The sequence below is a fragment of the Lissotriton vulgaris genome, chromosome 7 (genome assembly GCF_964263255.1).
Source record: "Lissotriton vulgaris chromosome 7, aLisVul1.2, whole genome shotgun sequence".
Taxonomy (NCBI): domain Eukaryota; kingdom Metazoa; phylum Chordata; class Amphibia; order Caudata; family Salamandridae; genus Lissotriton; species Lissotriton vulgaris.
The window spans coordinates 1503937514-1503951891 of NC_141695.1; the positions used below are offsets into that span (position 1 = coordinate 1503937514).

General features: G+C 41.5%; 1 protein-coding gene across 1 annotated transcript in view; it reads left to right on the forward strand.

Moving 5' to 3' along the window:
• The window catches only part of PHF20 (PHD finger protein 20), a 1006161-nt gene that overhangs the window by 678755 nt on the left and 313028 nt on the right, over positions 1-14378 (forward strand). The window contains exon 15 of the mRNA XM_086932347.1: positions 6342-6437. Within this exon, the coding sequence (XP_086788473.1) occupies positions 6342-6437 (96 nt within the window). The remainder of the gene's footprint in view (positions 1-6341; positions 6438-14378) is intronic.

A 14378-nucleotide genomic window follows, 5' to 3' on the forward strand; every position in this document is an offset into this window, starting at 1 on the left:
AAACCAGGTTAAAGACGCTGAAATAAAACTCACTTATTACAACAGTTATGGGATCCAGCTAGTGACTTGAATTGAAGTGAAAACATGTTTCTTCTCAGCTGGATACTAGTTGAGTCTACTTCTTTTGGTGATGATTTGAAGCCCCAACAGCTGTAACAAGTCATAGTCTATATAAAGTGTGCCAGCATGAGCCGACTGCGTTAGGTACATGGTAGTCCGCTGTCAAATAAGAGTCTACAAATCTCACTGCCCATCAACCACACTGGGCTTATAGCTCACTGCTTATACAATAGGTTTTTATTCGGGAAAGAGGAGGAAAGGAGTCATCCAGACACTTCATGAAAATACAGTACAGCAGACTGCTGTTTTCATTTATAAAGCTACAAATTAAGGAGTTCATACAGCAGAGGAAAGTTTAAATGATCTAATTACCAATCCCAGGACTCCGCTTCTAACAAACCAATTTCATAATCATATAATTAAATCTAGTGTCTTAACTTTGCAAATAAAATTACTAGATTTTGGCTGTTTATATGGAAAAGCTGCTTTGACGTGATGCTGCTGAAAGAAACACATTTGCGAAAACAGGACGAGTTTTGATTAAAGCATAGGGCACATCGTATTTTTTTTTTTATCCTCAGCACACATGAAATATATGGAGTTGCTCTCTTCCACAATTCCCTGGATTTTTCCCGGACTATCCAGAAAGCAGATGGCGATGGCTGGTTTATTATGGTGACCAGATTACGTACAACAGCAACAAATCCCTATGGTGACAATATATGCTCTTATTCATAAACAATAGGATCCACTGCTGAAGGATTATGGTAGAGAATTACTTAAATTCAGGATCATGTGCACTATCTACATTGTTGGGAAGCACATGGTGTTTCTTAAATACCCCTACCATACCAAAAGGGCCCTTTGTGTCATGCTTCATCAAAGGGGTATTCACGCCCCTCTACGGAACGCGGCGAGCTACTACCTGCGGATCTGTGGGAGCACTGATATTATTCACTATGTGTGGTGTGAAAATGAGTGAGAGGAAGGGTCAAGAGTGAGTGAAAAGTGAATGGTAAAAAATGCCTAGCTCCTGTGGAGTAGAAAACTTTAATATTCCATGGTGCCGGTATTGTCAAAAAGGTGCGAGACGGAGGTATGTTGTGTCAATGTACAAGACCTCATGTGTGTGTCAACCTGTTTCGGAGCTTGCTGCTTCTTCAGAACAGGTTAACAGATCCCTACCCTACTCACACAACTTGTATGACAATGTCATCAGTGTTGGAGTGCCAGATGAACAGGTAGTGAATGCTACATGTAGAAGACCAATGGTCTAAATCTAAAATACTATACCAAAAGGAATTTCCAAGTGTAATTTGTTGTATGGCAGCCGGGTGCCTCATGAGCCTTACAAACGAGGGGGACAAGGTGCTGATTGCACTATGTATCAGGGTACCACCTTGTACAGACGTCTCCTCCTCGCGGCTCCGTGAGCCACGGGCCCTTTTGGTGTGAGGAGTACTTAAGAAACACTATTTGCTTCCCACCAATATAGGTAATGCACATGACCCTGCATTTAACTAATTCGCGACCATAATCCTTCATGGGTGGATCCTATTGTTTATGAATAATTACAAGGGGAGGTCAAATCCACCCCCGGTGTACGTGTAAGACACCACCTCTCCACTCCCTCTTTTGTTATTTATAGACAATATATTCTCTCCATGTTTGCAAAGGTACATGCCTGCTTTAGTTCCTAAACATCTTAGGGCAATCTACAAAAGGAGACCTTGTATTGATGGGAGACTTTAATTCAGTATGTGTTTTGAAGGCATACCGATCAATGGAAATCATCCAAGAGTAGGAACATTCTCTAGAACCCTTAAACAGTCTTTGGGACCAAGAGACATTTGCAGAGAATTCAGTCTAGGTCAAAAAGACTACTCCTATTTCTCACATATACACATATCCTGTTCAAGGATAATTTTCCACAAGTAAGCAATGAATCAATGCTACTGGTCAATGATGTCATAATTCGCCTAATAATTTCAGATCACACTCTTTTAGAATTGGGCCTCACCTGGGACGCAAGGACATATTCACAAGAACTATGGATTTTTAACCCCTCCTTACGTAAGGACTCGGTCCTGAAGGAAGAATTTAAAGCACACATTTAAGAATGTTTAGTTCAATACAACTGAGGATATAAGCCAAGCATGCAAAAGAGGTGCATTTAAGGCTGTAACTAGGGACAAACGTATTGTAGCAGTGGTTACACACAAAACAATTTGAAACCGAGAACAAACTCTCTCAAATGAGGCACTGTGGATAATGGAAGAGGGCCACAAAGCAGCTCCAACTGTAACTCTTCAGAGGCAGATCATTCTGCTAAAGGGTAGATCTAATACTGTCCCAACCAATGCAGTGAAACTTACTCTTGTCCACTTACATTAATGGTCCTATGATCAGGGTAACAAAACGGGCTCCTAGTTTGTGAAACCACTTTGCCAGAAGCTTGAAAATAGCTATATAGGGGATAATATTTCATCATAAGACCAACTAATTAAAATGAAGAGGAGAAATTGGACCCACCTGGTAACTATTATGAATAACTTTATTTTTCTGGAAAGTTTAGTGATGGTGAGCAATATGAATACCTGACTTCCACCCCTATGCTGAAGCTATACCTAACTCAGAAGAAATCGAAAATCCCTTCCTGAAGAGGAGGTTGGATGTCCTTGCAGATAAACCCACACAAGGCACTAGAAACTGCTGGATTCACAGGGTACTTTTAGAAGGCTTTTGTCTGTATTCTAGCATCTCATCTAGCAAGTATTGCCAGTTGTATAGGCTCGTAGCATTGCATAATATAGACCAACATACTACAAATTGAATATTATCCTGTTTTCCAGCCCTTATAAATCCAATTCAAATGGGCTTCATCAAGAGTCGGCCAACACATGAGATAATCTTTGTACAATAGCCCTCCTGAATGACAAAATCGAAAGAAAAATTATACTGGCATCATTAAACACCATAAAAGCCTTTGATCCAGTGGACTGGAGATGTCTCACAAAAATGTTCATGGCCTTTGGATTCGGTCCCAAGTTTATTGGCTTGTTACTAGCAGCATATAATGCAACCATTTCCACATTAATGGTAGTCAAACACGAGCCTTCCTGCTTGAACGAAGAACTCAGCAGGGATGCCTTCTTGCTCCTCCTCTTTTTTGCATTAAATATTGGATAGCCCCTGCTCACCCCCTTGGTAGCTTGGCGCAAGCAGACAGGCTTATCTCAGAGGCAGTGTGTTAAGCATTTGTGAACACATACAGTAATACAGTGAAAACACTACAGATGGACACCACAGAGGTTTTATAAAAATAAGTATTCTTTATATAGGCTTATCACAAGACCACAAAAAAAATCCACAATACTGTACTCAATAATTCTTCAAGATGGTAGAAATAGTTCAAAAATAGGTTATTCACTTAAAAGCAGTCTTTAGCAACAGATAACCCCAACGGGAGTTATCACGACGTCAAGGTCAAAAGAAATCCCAAAGTACAGTGCCGACCACGAGGTGCGCGGTGTCGGACCCGGAGTCAAAACAGACCCACAGAGAACAGTACCTGGGAAACGTGAAAACAAAGACAGCTCACGGCGTCAGGGAGATGCGGCGTTGTTGGCTCGTTGCAGCATCGGTTCCTTGCTTCCGGGGAGATGATGCATCGGGACCTGGATGCTTGCGCAGGCAGGAGAGGCGTCGATTCCTGACCGGAGAGGAAGTGCTTAAACTTGAATTTAATTACAGCCAAGTACACCCGCATAAAAGAAAATGTTTTTATGGCATTTATGGATCTCTCCGCAGCCTTCGACTCGGTTTCCCTTAATAAATTATGGAATATCTTGAAAGACATGGGTGTGGATGACACTAATATTCTTCATTCAACCACTTTCTTCCCAGTCCTCTGCATGCGTTAGATACAGTAGCCAGAGTGAATGTACACGATCTTTCTTTAACTTAAGAGGTGTCAGGCAGGTGTGTGTACTAGCCCCTTTTCTGTTCTCTCTCTACACTAACGGCTTTGAAACGGCAGTGGACCATGATGTAGCTGATGTTCCCAAACATAAAAAGGACCCCTTTCTGTTATAAATGAAATGAATTCATACTTGTATAGCGCACTTATACCCTGAGACGTACGCATACCACTGTGGAACCCTTCCTGGCTTTTCCCTGTGAAATGCCCACTCCTGGGCACCCCAAAGGTGAAGCCAGGCGTCCCAGCTCTGTTGGGCCCGTTGTGGAGATTAAGCAAGTTATTGCCCAGAGTTTAGAATAGGCACGAGGCGAGAATTATCTGTTCCGAGGAAATTGAGCCCAAGACCCGCCGAGGCGGAAATTGAACACTGTTCCCGGGTCAGACCTCTGCATCAGAGTCTGCTGCTCTAACCATTGAGCCACACTTCTCCACAATATGCAGACACCGCTGTATTGATAGCCAGGACTTGCTTAGCATTGCAATGAATGTGTAGCTTGCTTTTTAAAATCATGTCTAAAAATCCGCTGTAAACAATGAAGTTTTTTATTTTGCTTGTTTACCTGTTTGGTATCCCAATGAATTGTTTTTAACCAATGGTTTTTAATGTTTAAAGTCTTTTTATTGTTTTTAATGTAACATACATTGAGTTCTTTATATTCACTGTAACATTTTATTCTTGTACTTTTTATGGTTACGTTACATGCAACCGAATAAAAGTTTATGAACTGAAATGAACTGAATGCATAATTATGTGTCCTATATGGCTGCACTAGATCTCCAGGTTAATTAATCCAAAACCTATGTTTTAATTGTGGGGAAACAACCCAAAAGATTACAGTCATTTTTTATTGCTTCTCGGAAAATTGAACTCAGCAAGTCTTTTTTATGTTTGGGTGTACTTTTTAATAGTTTGGGGACTTAGTTAACCATGGTAGAGAATAGATGGAATGCACCAGAAAAGAGCACAAACGCCATATTTTCTTTCTTGAAAAAGCTGGGTACAATGCCTTTGGAACCTATTAAAATGAATCAGCTACATATGGAGCAGGAATATAGGGAACAGCTAAAGCTCATGCGAAACAGAAAGAGGATGCCTTTTTTGCAAATTATCCCTCCCGAAAGGATGCTCAAATTACACTATGCCCTGTTTATATCAGATTTAATATTCATTGCCCAGGTCCTACTATTGCATTTAATCTGGAGGAGGGACACAGTGGGACTGACTTAAAATATCATAAGGGGCTGTTTAAACCCTGAGCAGGTGCACAAGGACCCATGGCTTTATGTTAAGTATACCTTGTCAACACGAGGCTTTGATTCTCTATTTTATGACCCGCTTAACTGCTTGAATACCCCAAATGCTGAAATTAAATAAGACTTGAAAGTATATAGATTACAAAGGCATCCTCTTAAATGTAATAAAACCATGGTAGCAGTCTATTTGGCCCTTCCACCTATTCCTGGAGAAGCTAACTCATACCTGGTCTCTGTCACAAATCCCCAACACCAATATGTACTTGTACGATTCAGACTAAACCTTATCCCTTGCCTGCTCGGGTTTTCTGTTGGGACATACTTAATTAACCTACTGCCAGTCTGCCCCTTTGATGGCACCTCCCCTTAACCTATCCTTCATTTGATATTTTTCTGTACATTTATATATGAGCGGAAACAGTACATCTGGCCCTTGCTTCTGAAACATAACTGTACAATGCCGCCCGGCTTTGTCTTTCCTCCAAACGCTCCCTTATCTTTATGTAAAATTTTGTCTTGCATCCTTTTTATGTCTGGTGTTATCAAATAGGAGATTGATTGGGTCATAATTTGCACTTTAGTCGTTTGTAGCACTGTTTTGCACTTTATATTATATATCAAGTGATTTAAGCATGTTTTAAACAGGGTGCTTCCCTTTTAGACTTAGTTTTTTTTAACTGGTTTTATTTGTATTATTTAGTTTTAGCAAATAGAAAAATAATTGGTTTAATAATTGTATGTTTTTGTACTTGCTTTGGTACCGTTTTACCCTTTTCTTATTATACATTGGATGAATTTGGTGGGTATTAACATAGTGTTTTATTCAAAGTATAAAGATGGCTCGTATCTGTACTTATCTATCGAAACGTTATGGAATGTAACAGATCAAACGATGCATCTTTTATGAATTATTGTACTTTTATGATCTTATTGTGTAAGGTCAAATAAAGTGAAATTGATTGACTCATCAAGATAAACATTTTAGTTTACTGTGATGAACTGACGAGATAAACTATATGAAATGTAAACTTAAATTTTACTTTAGGTTTAAAGGAAAAGAAGAGCAAAGAGAAAAAATCCAAGGACCTTTTAAGATTTAAGGCAAAAAAGAAGAAAAAGAAGAAAAAAAAATCTAAGCCAGGTAACGTCAAATAGTCAGTGAATGCTTTCTATGTTATTAAAAACACATTGTTATTGATGACGGAAACCTCATTAAGAATAGCTAACATTAGAATGTATCTGCGCAGCTGTGAGGTCAGAGAGCAGGCCTTGAGAAAATCCCTCACCTGCTCAACTCTGACTTATTTTTGGATTGAGTTTATCCTGGTTTTGTGCCCCTAATCCAGCTTGGCAAATACAATCCCAACCAGGTTAAGGAGTCTGCTCCCACCCACCCACCCAAACAAAATGCATGTTAGAATCCTTTGCCTTTGTATGACTGTTGAAGCAAAGTCTGCTCCTTAAACAGAGAGGCTTGCACTTCTTCCTTCATATTTAGGTGTCGTTCAAGACATTTACTTGCAAGACATTTTGTTTACTAAAAAGAGGCTTGGAGTCAGCCCACTGCTAACGATTCTTTTGCTTCATTCTCACTCTTACTTGATGCCTCCTGATTGGTCTCGAATGCCAGTTTTACTTCCTCTTCTTTCCTTTCTCCCTTCTTTAGAGCATGGACCAAATACTGATTGCTTCATTTTGATTGGAGTTGCTTTTTTTAAGTGTGCACTGATTTAATTCTACTTTTCTAGTTGCTGCACACATTGTAAACTAATTTGCTGTTGATTTAATGCACCATTGCTTTTTTTATTAGTGTGCACTAATTTCATTCTGAATTTTCTATGCTGTACACGTAAATTCATCTGCTAGTGATTTCATGGAAGAAGTGTTGCTTGTTCCTACATCCCTGGTTGTATTGTTTGACGTGCTACCACAGATGTATATGATCTGAAAAGATATATATATATATATATATATATTTATATGGACACTCTTATGGTAAGAATGGTCCAAATAGAGCACGGATGCTGCTCTTGTTTGGAAAAGGCTGTTTAATATTCGTATCTACACACCACTGCTGACAACTGGATCCATCCCCAATTGGCATGATGTGTGGCTCCTTCACCACTGGTTGAAAATGCATTTATTTGGAAACAAATGATTTCTCGACAAAACTTAGTACATACGAACAAGCCCCTATATTAGATCATAGGCACTAGATGTTTTCCATATATTGTATGTCGAGGTAATTTGTATTGTTATAATTGCGCTGAAATCACACTTACAAGGTTTGATGAGGCTTTGAATGTTGTAGGGCAATTCTCTAGCAACTCTGGCAGCATTCCGATCTGGTGGATTACCAATCAAGGTCAGTATTTGATTAAGACAACACTTAGTAACTGGTATGGTTGAGTACTTTGTGAATCACACAAGGAAATTTCAATAGGACCGTCAGCGACTCCTTGCTTTTCAGCTCCTAGCATATTGCATTCTGAGTCCTGTTGTTTTTTGTCTTGCCTTACTAAAAAAATACCAGCATTACTAAAAAAAAAAAATACCAGCATTGGAAGTGCTTTTGGCTGAAAAGCCTCCCACTCATTGTTGCTTTCCCAGTGTCTCTGCCCTTCCCTCTCACCTGTTGTTGTTTCCCCATCCCACCTGCAGCCCATCACAATAAAACACTGAAAAAGCTAAATAGCGTTTGTATATATGACAGTTACTTAGCTTTATCAGTGAGTTTTTTAGCCATGTTGTACAGCAGAACGGCTGGTGTGCAGAATGGCTGAAAGTTAGTTTAAAAAGAAGTGCTAAAATGCGGTCAGGATTTGACTGTCTTTTAAAAAAAAAATTATACTGCAAAACAATGCACACAAAAAACAGAAGCAAGCATTCATCAAACAAATACACAAATTAAGAAATGTTGTTTAATTTACAATTTTTTTTTTTAAAGTCTTTTAGTGGGAGGGTTGAAGCTTTTCTAAAATCAGTTTAGGCCACACATTGTTCATAATATAATCTGATGCACTTGCACTGCTCACACAAATCAATCTTAGGATACTAACTTAATTTTTAGCCTTCAGTTTCAAATTATTGAACATTTATAGAACATTTTAAAATGTTCACTTTACATTTTGGTTCTTTATATACACTCTATTAATATGTTTAAAATGTTTTATTTAAAAGCAGCCACTGATCCCCTGAGTAGGCTTTACGGACCCACAGGGGTGCCCAGACCACAGGTTAAGGACCACTCTCTAGATCCTAGAGAATGAGTGCTTTAAACCACTCTCTCTTCCCGCCTCCGTTTTGTCAATTCAATTTCAATACATCATATGATTACCTAATAAAATCATTACAAAAAACATTGTTAACATTTTAAAATCTTAAAACAAAAAATAAAAGCAATTCATGAATCAGGTAATTTCTTTTAAACCGTACCAAAGTACTATTCAAGAACAATGTAACATTTTCTTCATAGCGTAGAATACAGCCCACAAAAAACTTGGCATGCTACAACAAATCTCCATGGTAGACGGTGAATGTAAATAAAGATAAGCAGGACGAAATTGTGTAAAATTAGGCGGTCTTAAAACAGGTAAAATGTAGCATTTTCTCAAGTTAGTATAAAATTTGCAAAAGAGGACTACGTGCATAGTACTCTGTGCCATCAGGCAATCACAAGGGCAGTTTGTTAATTTTACAGACCAATCATTCATTATCAGGGAAGCTCATTTAATACAAATTTAAAATAGGGTTGCATTTCATAGGTTGTTAAAATAAGCTGATTTTTTAAAACACTAGACTTTAAAATTTCAGTGGTTAGTCTAAGGTTCTTGAGATGCACCATACATTCATTTTTCAAATCTTTTCTATTAATGTATTCCAAGGATTTGGGCTTCTCATAATAATCGGGATCGCTCTGGTCAAAAAAGACGTGATGCCACGATTTAAGCCAGTATATTCTGATATCAAGATTTTATGCCATAATGAAATGGGCTGCAACATTATTAAATTTGTAAGGAACGTAACCCCCAATTCTACATGACAAACGTGTACAGAGGCAACCTTAAGGGTTTCAAGAAGGTACCTTGAAAATTAATTTTACACTGTCTGCAGTGCCATATATTTGGTATGTCCCCAAACTCCCACTCTATATAATGCCACACTCAAACATTTGTTTTTGTAGATCTTTATCATTTCATCAGAGGGGGATTTGTGCCCAATCTTCTGGCCAAGTTTCATAAGGTCATACATGCCCTATTAAATTGTAGCTTCCTGGTAGAAATAGCATGAATTCATGAGTTTCTTCATCAAATATGCCTAAATATAAAAAGTGTTTGTAAAAACAATGTACTTCATTTTTATATCACAACAGGTTGCTGTTCTCTAACCACATTTCAGAGTAAATGTTTAAAATTGGTTGACTAGCAGACCACAGCCATGCATATACTCAACAAAATGTGTAAGAAAGTAAACTCGAGCTATAAGAATGGCATCCTCCGCATAGAGGAGGGGCAGGACAGGATGGTGTCCCACCCGTGGAAGATCTTTACATTGGATGGCTGGTACATCACCTACACTATATATAATGAGAAGAAAAAAATGAAAAGGTGCAAGGACACTGTCCTGTCTTACCCCTCGCTGTATGCTGAAGAATTGTGTACTTGCCCCAGTATTGGACTTTCATAGATTCCCATGCTTTGTATCATTCTCCCGTCGTCGGAATGGGAGCCTCGGTAATAGAAAAATACCATAGCAGTAGGTACAAAAGTGAAAGAATGGCCTAAGCCTCATCTCATTTTGTAGCCTATCCGCCTCTCTTTGTAAAAGAGACCAAAAGAAATTGCAACAACCAATCAGAATAGCCTCACCCCATAGAACCCTCCTGAGAGCCTCAGATTTTCTACCGCACGTTGTGCTAAGGGAGTCTCCACTGAGCTCTGCTCAGATTTCTTTTCAGTTTTGGAATTTTCTTCTTTTTCTACTCTACTATGTCTGATAACGGAAGACCTTGAGAGACAGGGAAGGTCGCTTGTTAACCTGGTTGCAGAAAATGAAGTCTCGTAAGGAGGTTCTATCATCCGACAGTGAGGATTCTTCCTCGGCTGCATCCTCCAGAAGATCCAAGAAAAGGTGTAGGTCCTCCCCTTCAACATCATCTGAGCCCCCTGTTAAGGCCTTGCAAAAGACCTCTGATAGGTCTGAAAGGCCCAGTCCCAAACAATCTCCTCACCGAGGTGTAAAGGAGAGGCTGGGACAGACTGCGGAGACACAGCCATCAAAGAAGGTACAGAAAACCCCTTTTATTGCTTCTCCACCATCTGAAAAGAAGGTATTCAAGAAACCTTCTACTGTCCCTCAGGAAGGAAAATTGGATGAGAAAATAATTTGGTCGATGACAAAAACATCTGGTACGTTGACGACATCCAAACTACACTTTGGTTCAGTTACAGCTCCGTCGACAGAAGCTTAGTCGACGGCGGCTGCAGTAATATCTTCGTCGACGTTTAAGGTACCTGTTCCCTTCTCGTTGATGATGGTGCTTACATCTTCGGCGTCGACGATGATGACATCGAAGATAGCGACCGTCGAAAACGACAGCTGTGATCATTCTGACGTCGAGCTCGTCGAAGACATTGTCGACGATCAGTCCACCGTCTACGAGGTCCATCTCTCCGTCGACGGTCCGGTCGATGACGAGTTCGTTGACGTTTCCGTCGACGACATGCTTCTCGACGTCGTCTACTATTCAAACGGTCCATATTTCTATAAAGAGACAGCAGATCACTCCAGAGATGACATGCCCTCGCAGAGTGACACCCTTGCCTCCAACTTTTCTTTTTGAGGAGGAATCGGATGATGAGGATGGCCCTTATGGGGATGCTTATAGCCAATCCCAACTTCAAGTGAAATATCAAGATTCGGACTCTGACGACTACTATACGGAGGAACGCCATTTTGTTCAGCAAGAGCGGTCTCAACAACAATCTTGTTCGGACATGGTGGCAATGCCTTCCTCTCTCATAACGGACTTGCCGATGATGCTACAGGGGAAGGTTTCCATCCCAAGCTTCGGACCAGCAAACGCAGCCTCCTCATCCATCCATTCCTGCTACTCCTCCAAGTACAGTGACACCTCATGTTTCTCGAGCTTCGGAGCCGGAACCAAGAGAAAGCCATCAGGAAGTTATTGCTATTCAGGGTGATGATGACTCAACTGATGAAGATCATCAGGTAGATCAACCCCCAGACCCGGATAGAGATTGGGACGAGTATGTTATTCCAGATCCAGCCTCACCATTGCAGGATCCTGTTCACTCTCCTCCAGCAGACATTGGAGGTTTCCATAACCTTATGGAGAGGGCGTCCAAGAGGTTTGGTCTTCCTATAACAACAATACAGTCAGACAGTTTCCTTTACAATTTCAAGGAGCCTTACAGAAAATCCATCCGTTCAATACCGATAGTCGAACATGTGTGGTCGGAAGGTACTAAGGTGATGCAGAATCCAGCTACAGTCATTCCTGTTCTTTCCCGGCTGGAGAAAAAATATAAAGCTCCAGAAAACAGTCCCACTTGCCTGACTGGTCAACCGAAGCCTGACTCAGTTATTTCCCAGGCAGCGCAAAGAAAGTCCAAAAATCCATCAGCGCCCCTTATGACACTGCCTGACAAAGATGGGAGACGCCTGGACAATGTGGGAAAAAGGTTCTCCTCAATGTCTAGTCTTCTAGTTCGAGCTGCAAATGCTCTTGCAACCCTGGGTAGATATGATCGCCAAATGTGGTGCAATTTATCCCTGTTTGTTGACCAACTTCCGGATGGTGTAAAGGCAGAGGCCAAGAACATACTGGAGGAAGGAGAACGTTCATCTTCAGAAGTGATAGATTGTGCTATGGACATAGCAACCACCGCTTTTCGAGCTCTTGCGGGATCAGCAGTTTTAAGGCGTCGGGGCTGGCTTCAGGCAACCTGGTTTCGCCAGGAAGTTCAAAATAAGATCTTGGACTTACCTTATGACGGCAAAAATGCTTTTTGGGAAGCATATAAATGATGCCCTTCAAGACATCAAGAAGGAGACGGACACGGCAAGGTCCTTGGGGGCATTGCATTACCGCAAGGTTCCTTTCAGGGGTGCGAAAGGGAGAGGTTTTTCGTAATACAGAGGTGGCGACCAACAACGTTTCTTTGTCATACTAGCCCCAATACTTGCAGCGCCAAGGTCAATTGGCGTCTTTCTCTCGCCAACCATCAAGAGGACGTCTACTGTTGTTCTCCCCCCCCCCCCCCCCCCCGTAACATCAGTGGGGAGCAGGATGTCAAAATACCTCCACAACTCAGAGTGGTGGATCCTCAACATCATACAATTCGGCCAGACAATGGAGTTAAAAAAAATTCCATCATCCGGAGCTCCTCACCCCACGGAATCAAAACATCTGAATCATTGCGTCTCGAAGTTCAACAGCTGCTCATCAAAGGAGCGATAGAATCGGTTCCTCAAACCCAACGAGGAAAAGGATTCTATTCCAGGTTTTTCCTGGTTCTCAAGACAGAAGAAAAGTGGCACCCAATTCTAGACCTGAGGGAGCTCAACACCTATCTCATAAAACTCTTTTCGATGGTTTCTCTCCAGGATAAATTGCGTCTCCTAAATCCTGGCAACTCTGGATCTAGAGAACGCATATTTTCTTGTTCCCATTCATCCGGCTCACAGGAGGTATGTTCGCTTCACAGTAGCCAAGAGCCACTTTCAGTTCAGAGTCCTACCTTTCGGACTAAGATCTGCACCACAGATAATTGCAAAGGTATTGGCACCAGTGGCAACTTTTCTCAGAAGACAGTCTCTGCAGGTGTTTCCCTACCTGGACGACTGGCTGATAAAAGCTCCGTCCTCTCAAGCAGCCTCAAAAGCAGTCGAGGATTGTATTCAACTTTTCAGTCATCTGGGTCTAGGTCTAAACAGAAGCAAGTCTGTCCTTCTTCCGTCCGGGTCGGCAAGATTTCTGGGTGCCATTCTGGATACAACTCATTGCAAAGCTTTCCCTTCAGAGGAGAGACAGAACAGACTGATTCTTTCTGCCAACCGATTTTAAAGGAAACAAACTCTTTCAGTCCATCAGTACAAATACCTTATAGGATAGATGTCATCTTGCATTGCACTGATTCCGCACTGCAGGGTTCACATGCGTCCCCTGCAGGAACAACTAGACTTGCAATGGCGTCAAGCAGAGGGGTCTTTCGAGGACAGGATAAAGATTACTCCTGTCATGAGGAGAAGTGTGGCTCACTGGTTAGAGGAGTCAGACCCTGAAGCAGAGATCAACCCGGGACCAGAGTTCAATTCCCGACGCGGCAGGGTCTGAGCCCAAGTGTCCATGGACTCGATAATTCTCGCTTCGGTGCCTACTCGAATCACGGGTTCACACTCTACAACTCTGGGCAATAGCTTGCTTAATCTCCACTACGGCCCAACCGCGGCGAGATGCCTGGCTTTCACCTTTTGGATGCCCAGTAGGGGTTATCTCACAGGGAAAAGCCAGGACGGGTTCCCAAAGCAAGCGCCTTGAGACCTTTCGGTGAAAAGGCGCTATATAAGAACCTTTGACATGACATTTGACACAACATCAATCAGGTGGTGAACTATAACAAGCAATATCGAGGAAGGTCTCTCCTTCACGGTTCCTCCCTCTCCGTTCGTTCTGACCACAGACGCTTCTCTAGAAGGCTGGGGGGTGGTATTACAGGATCTTCAAGTGAGCGATCACTGGTCTCCAGAGCTTCGTACCTCTCATATCAACCTACTGGAACTGCGAGCAATTCGTTTAGCTCCACAAGCTTTCCTTCCAAAAATTCGGAATTCTACAGTCCTGGTGCGTACAGACAACACAACGGCCATGCATTATGTGAACAAGCCGGGCGGAACAAAATCCAAACTTCTTTCAAGGGAAGCACAGGAGATCTGGGAACTGTTTATTCATCACCAGATATCTGTCTCAGCAGAACATCTTCCAGGTTCCCTCAATGTGGAGGCGGATTCATTGAGCTGCCTAAGGTCGGTCTCCCACGATTGGGAATTGGATCAGAGA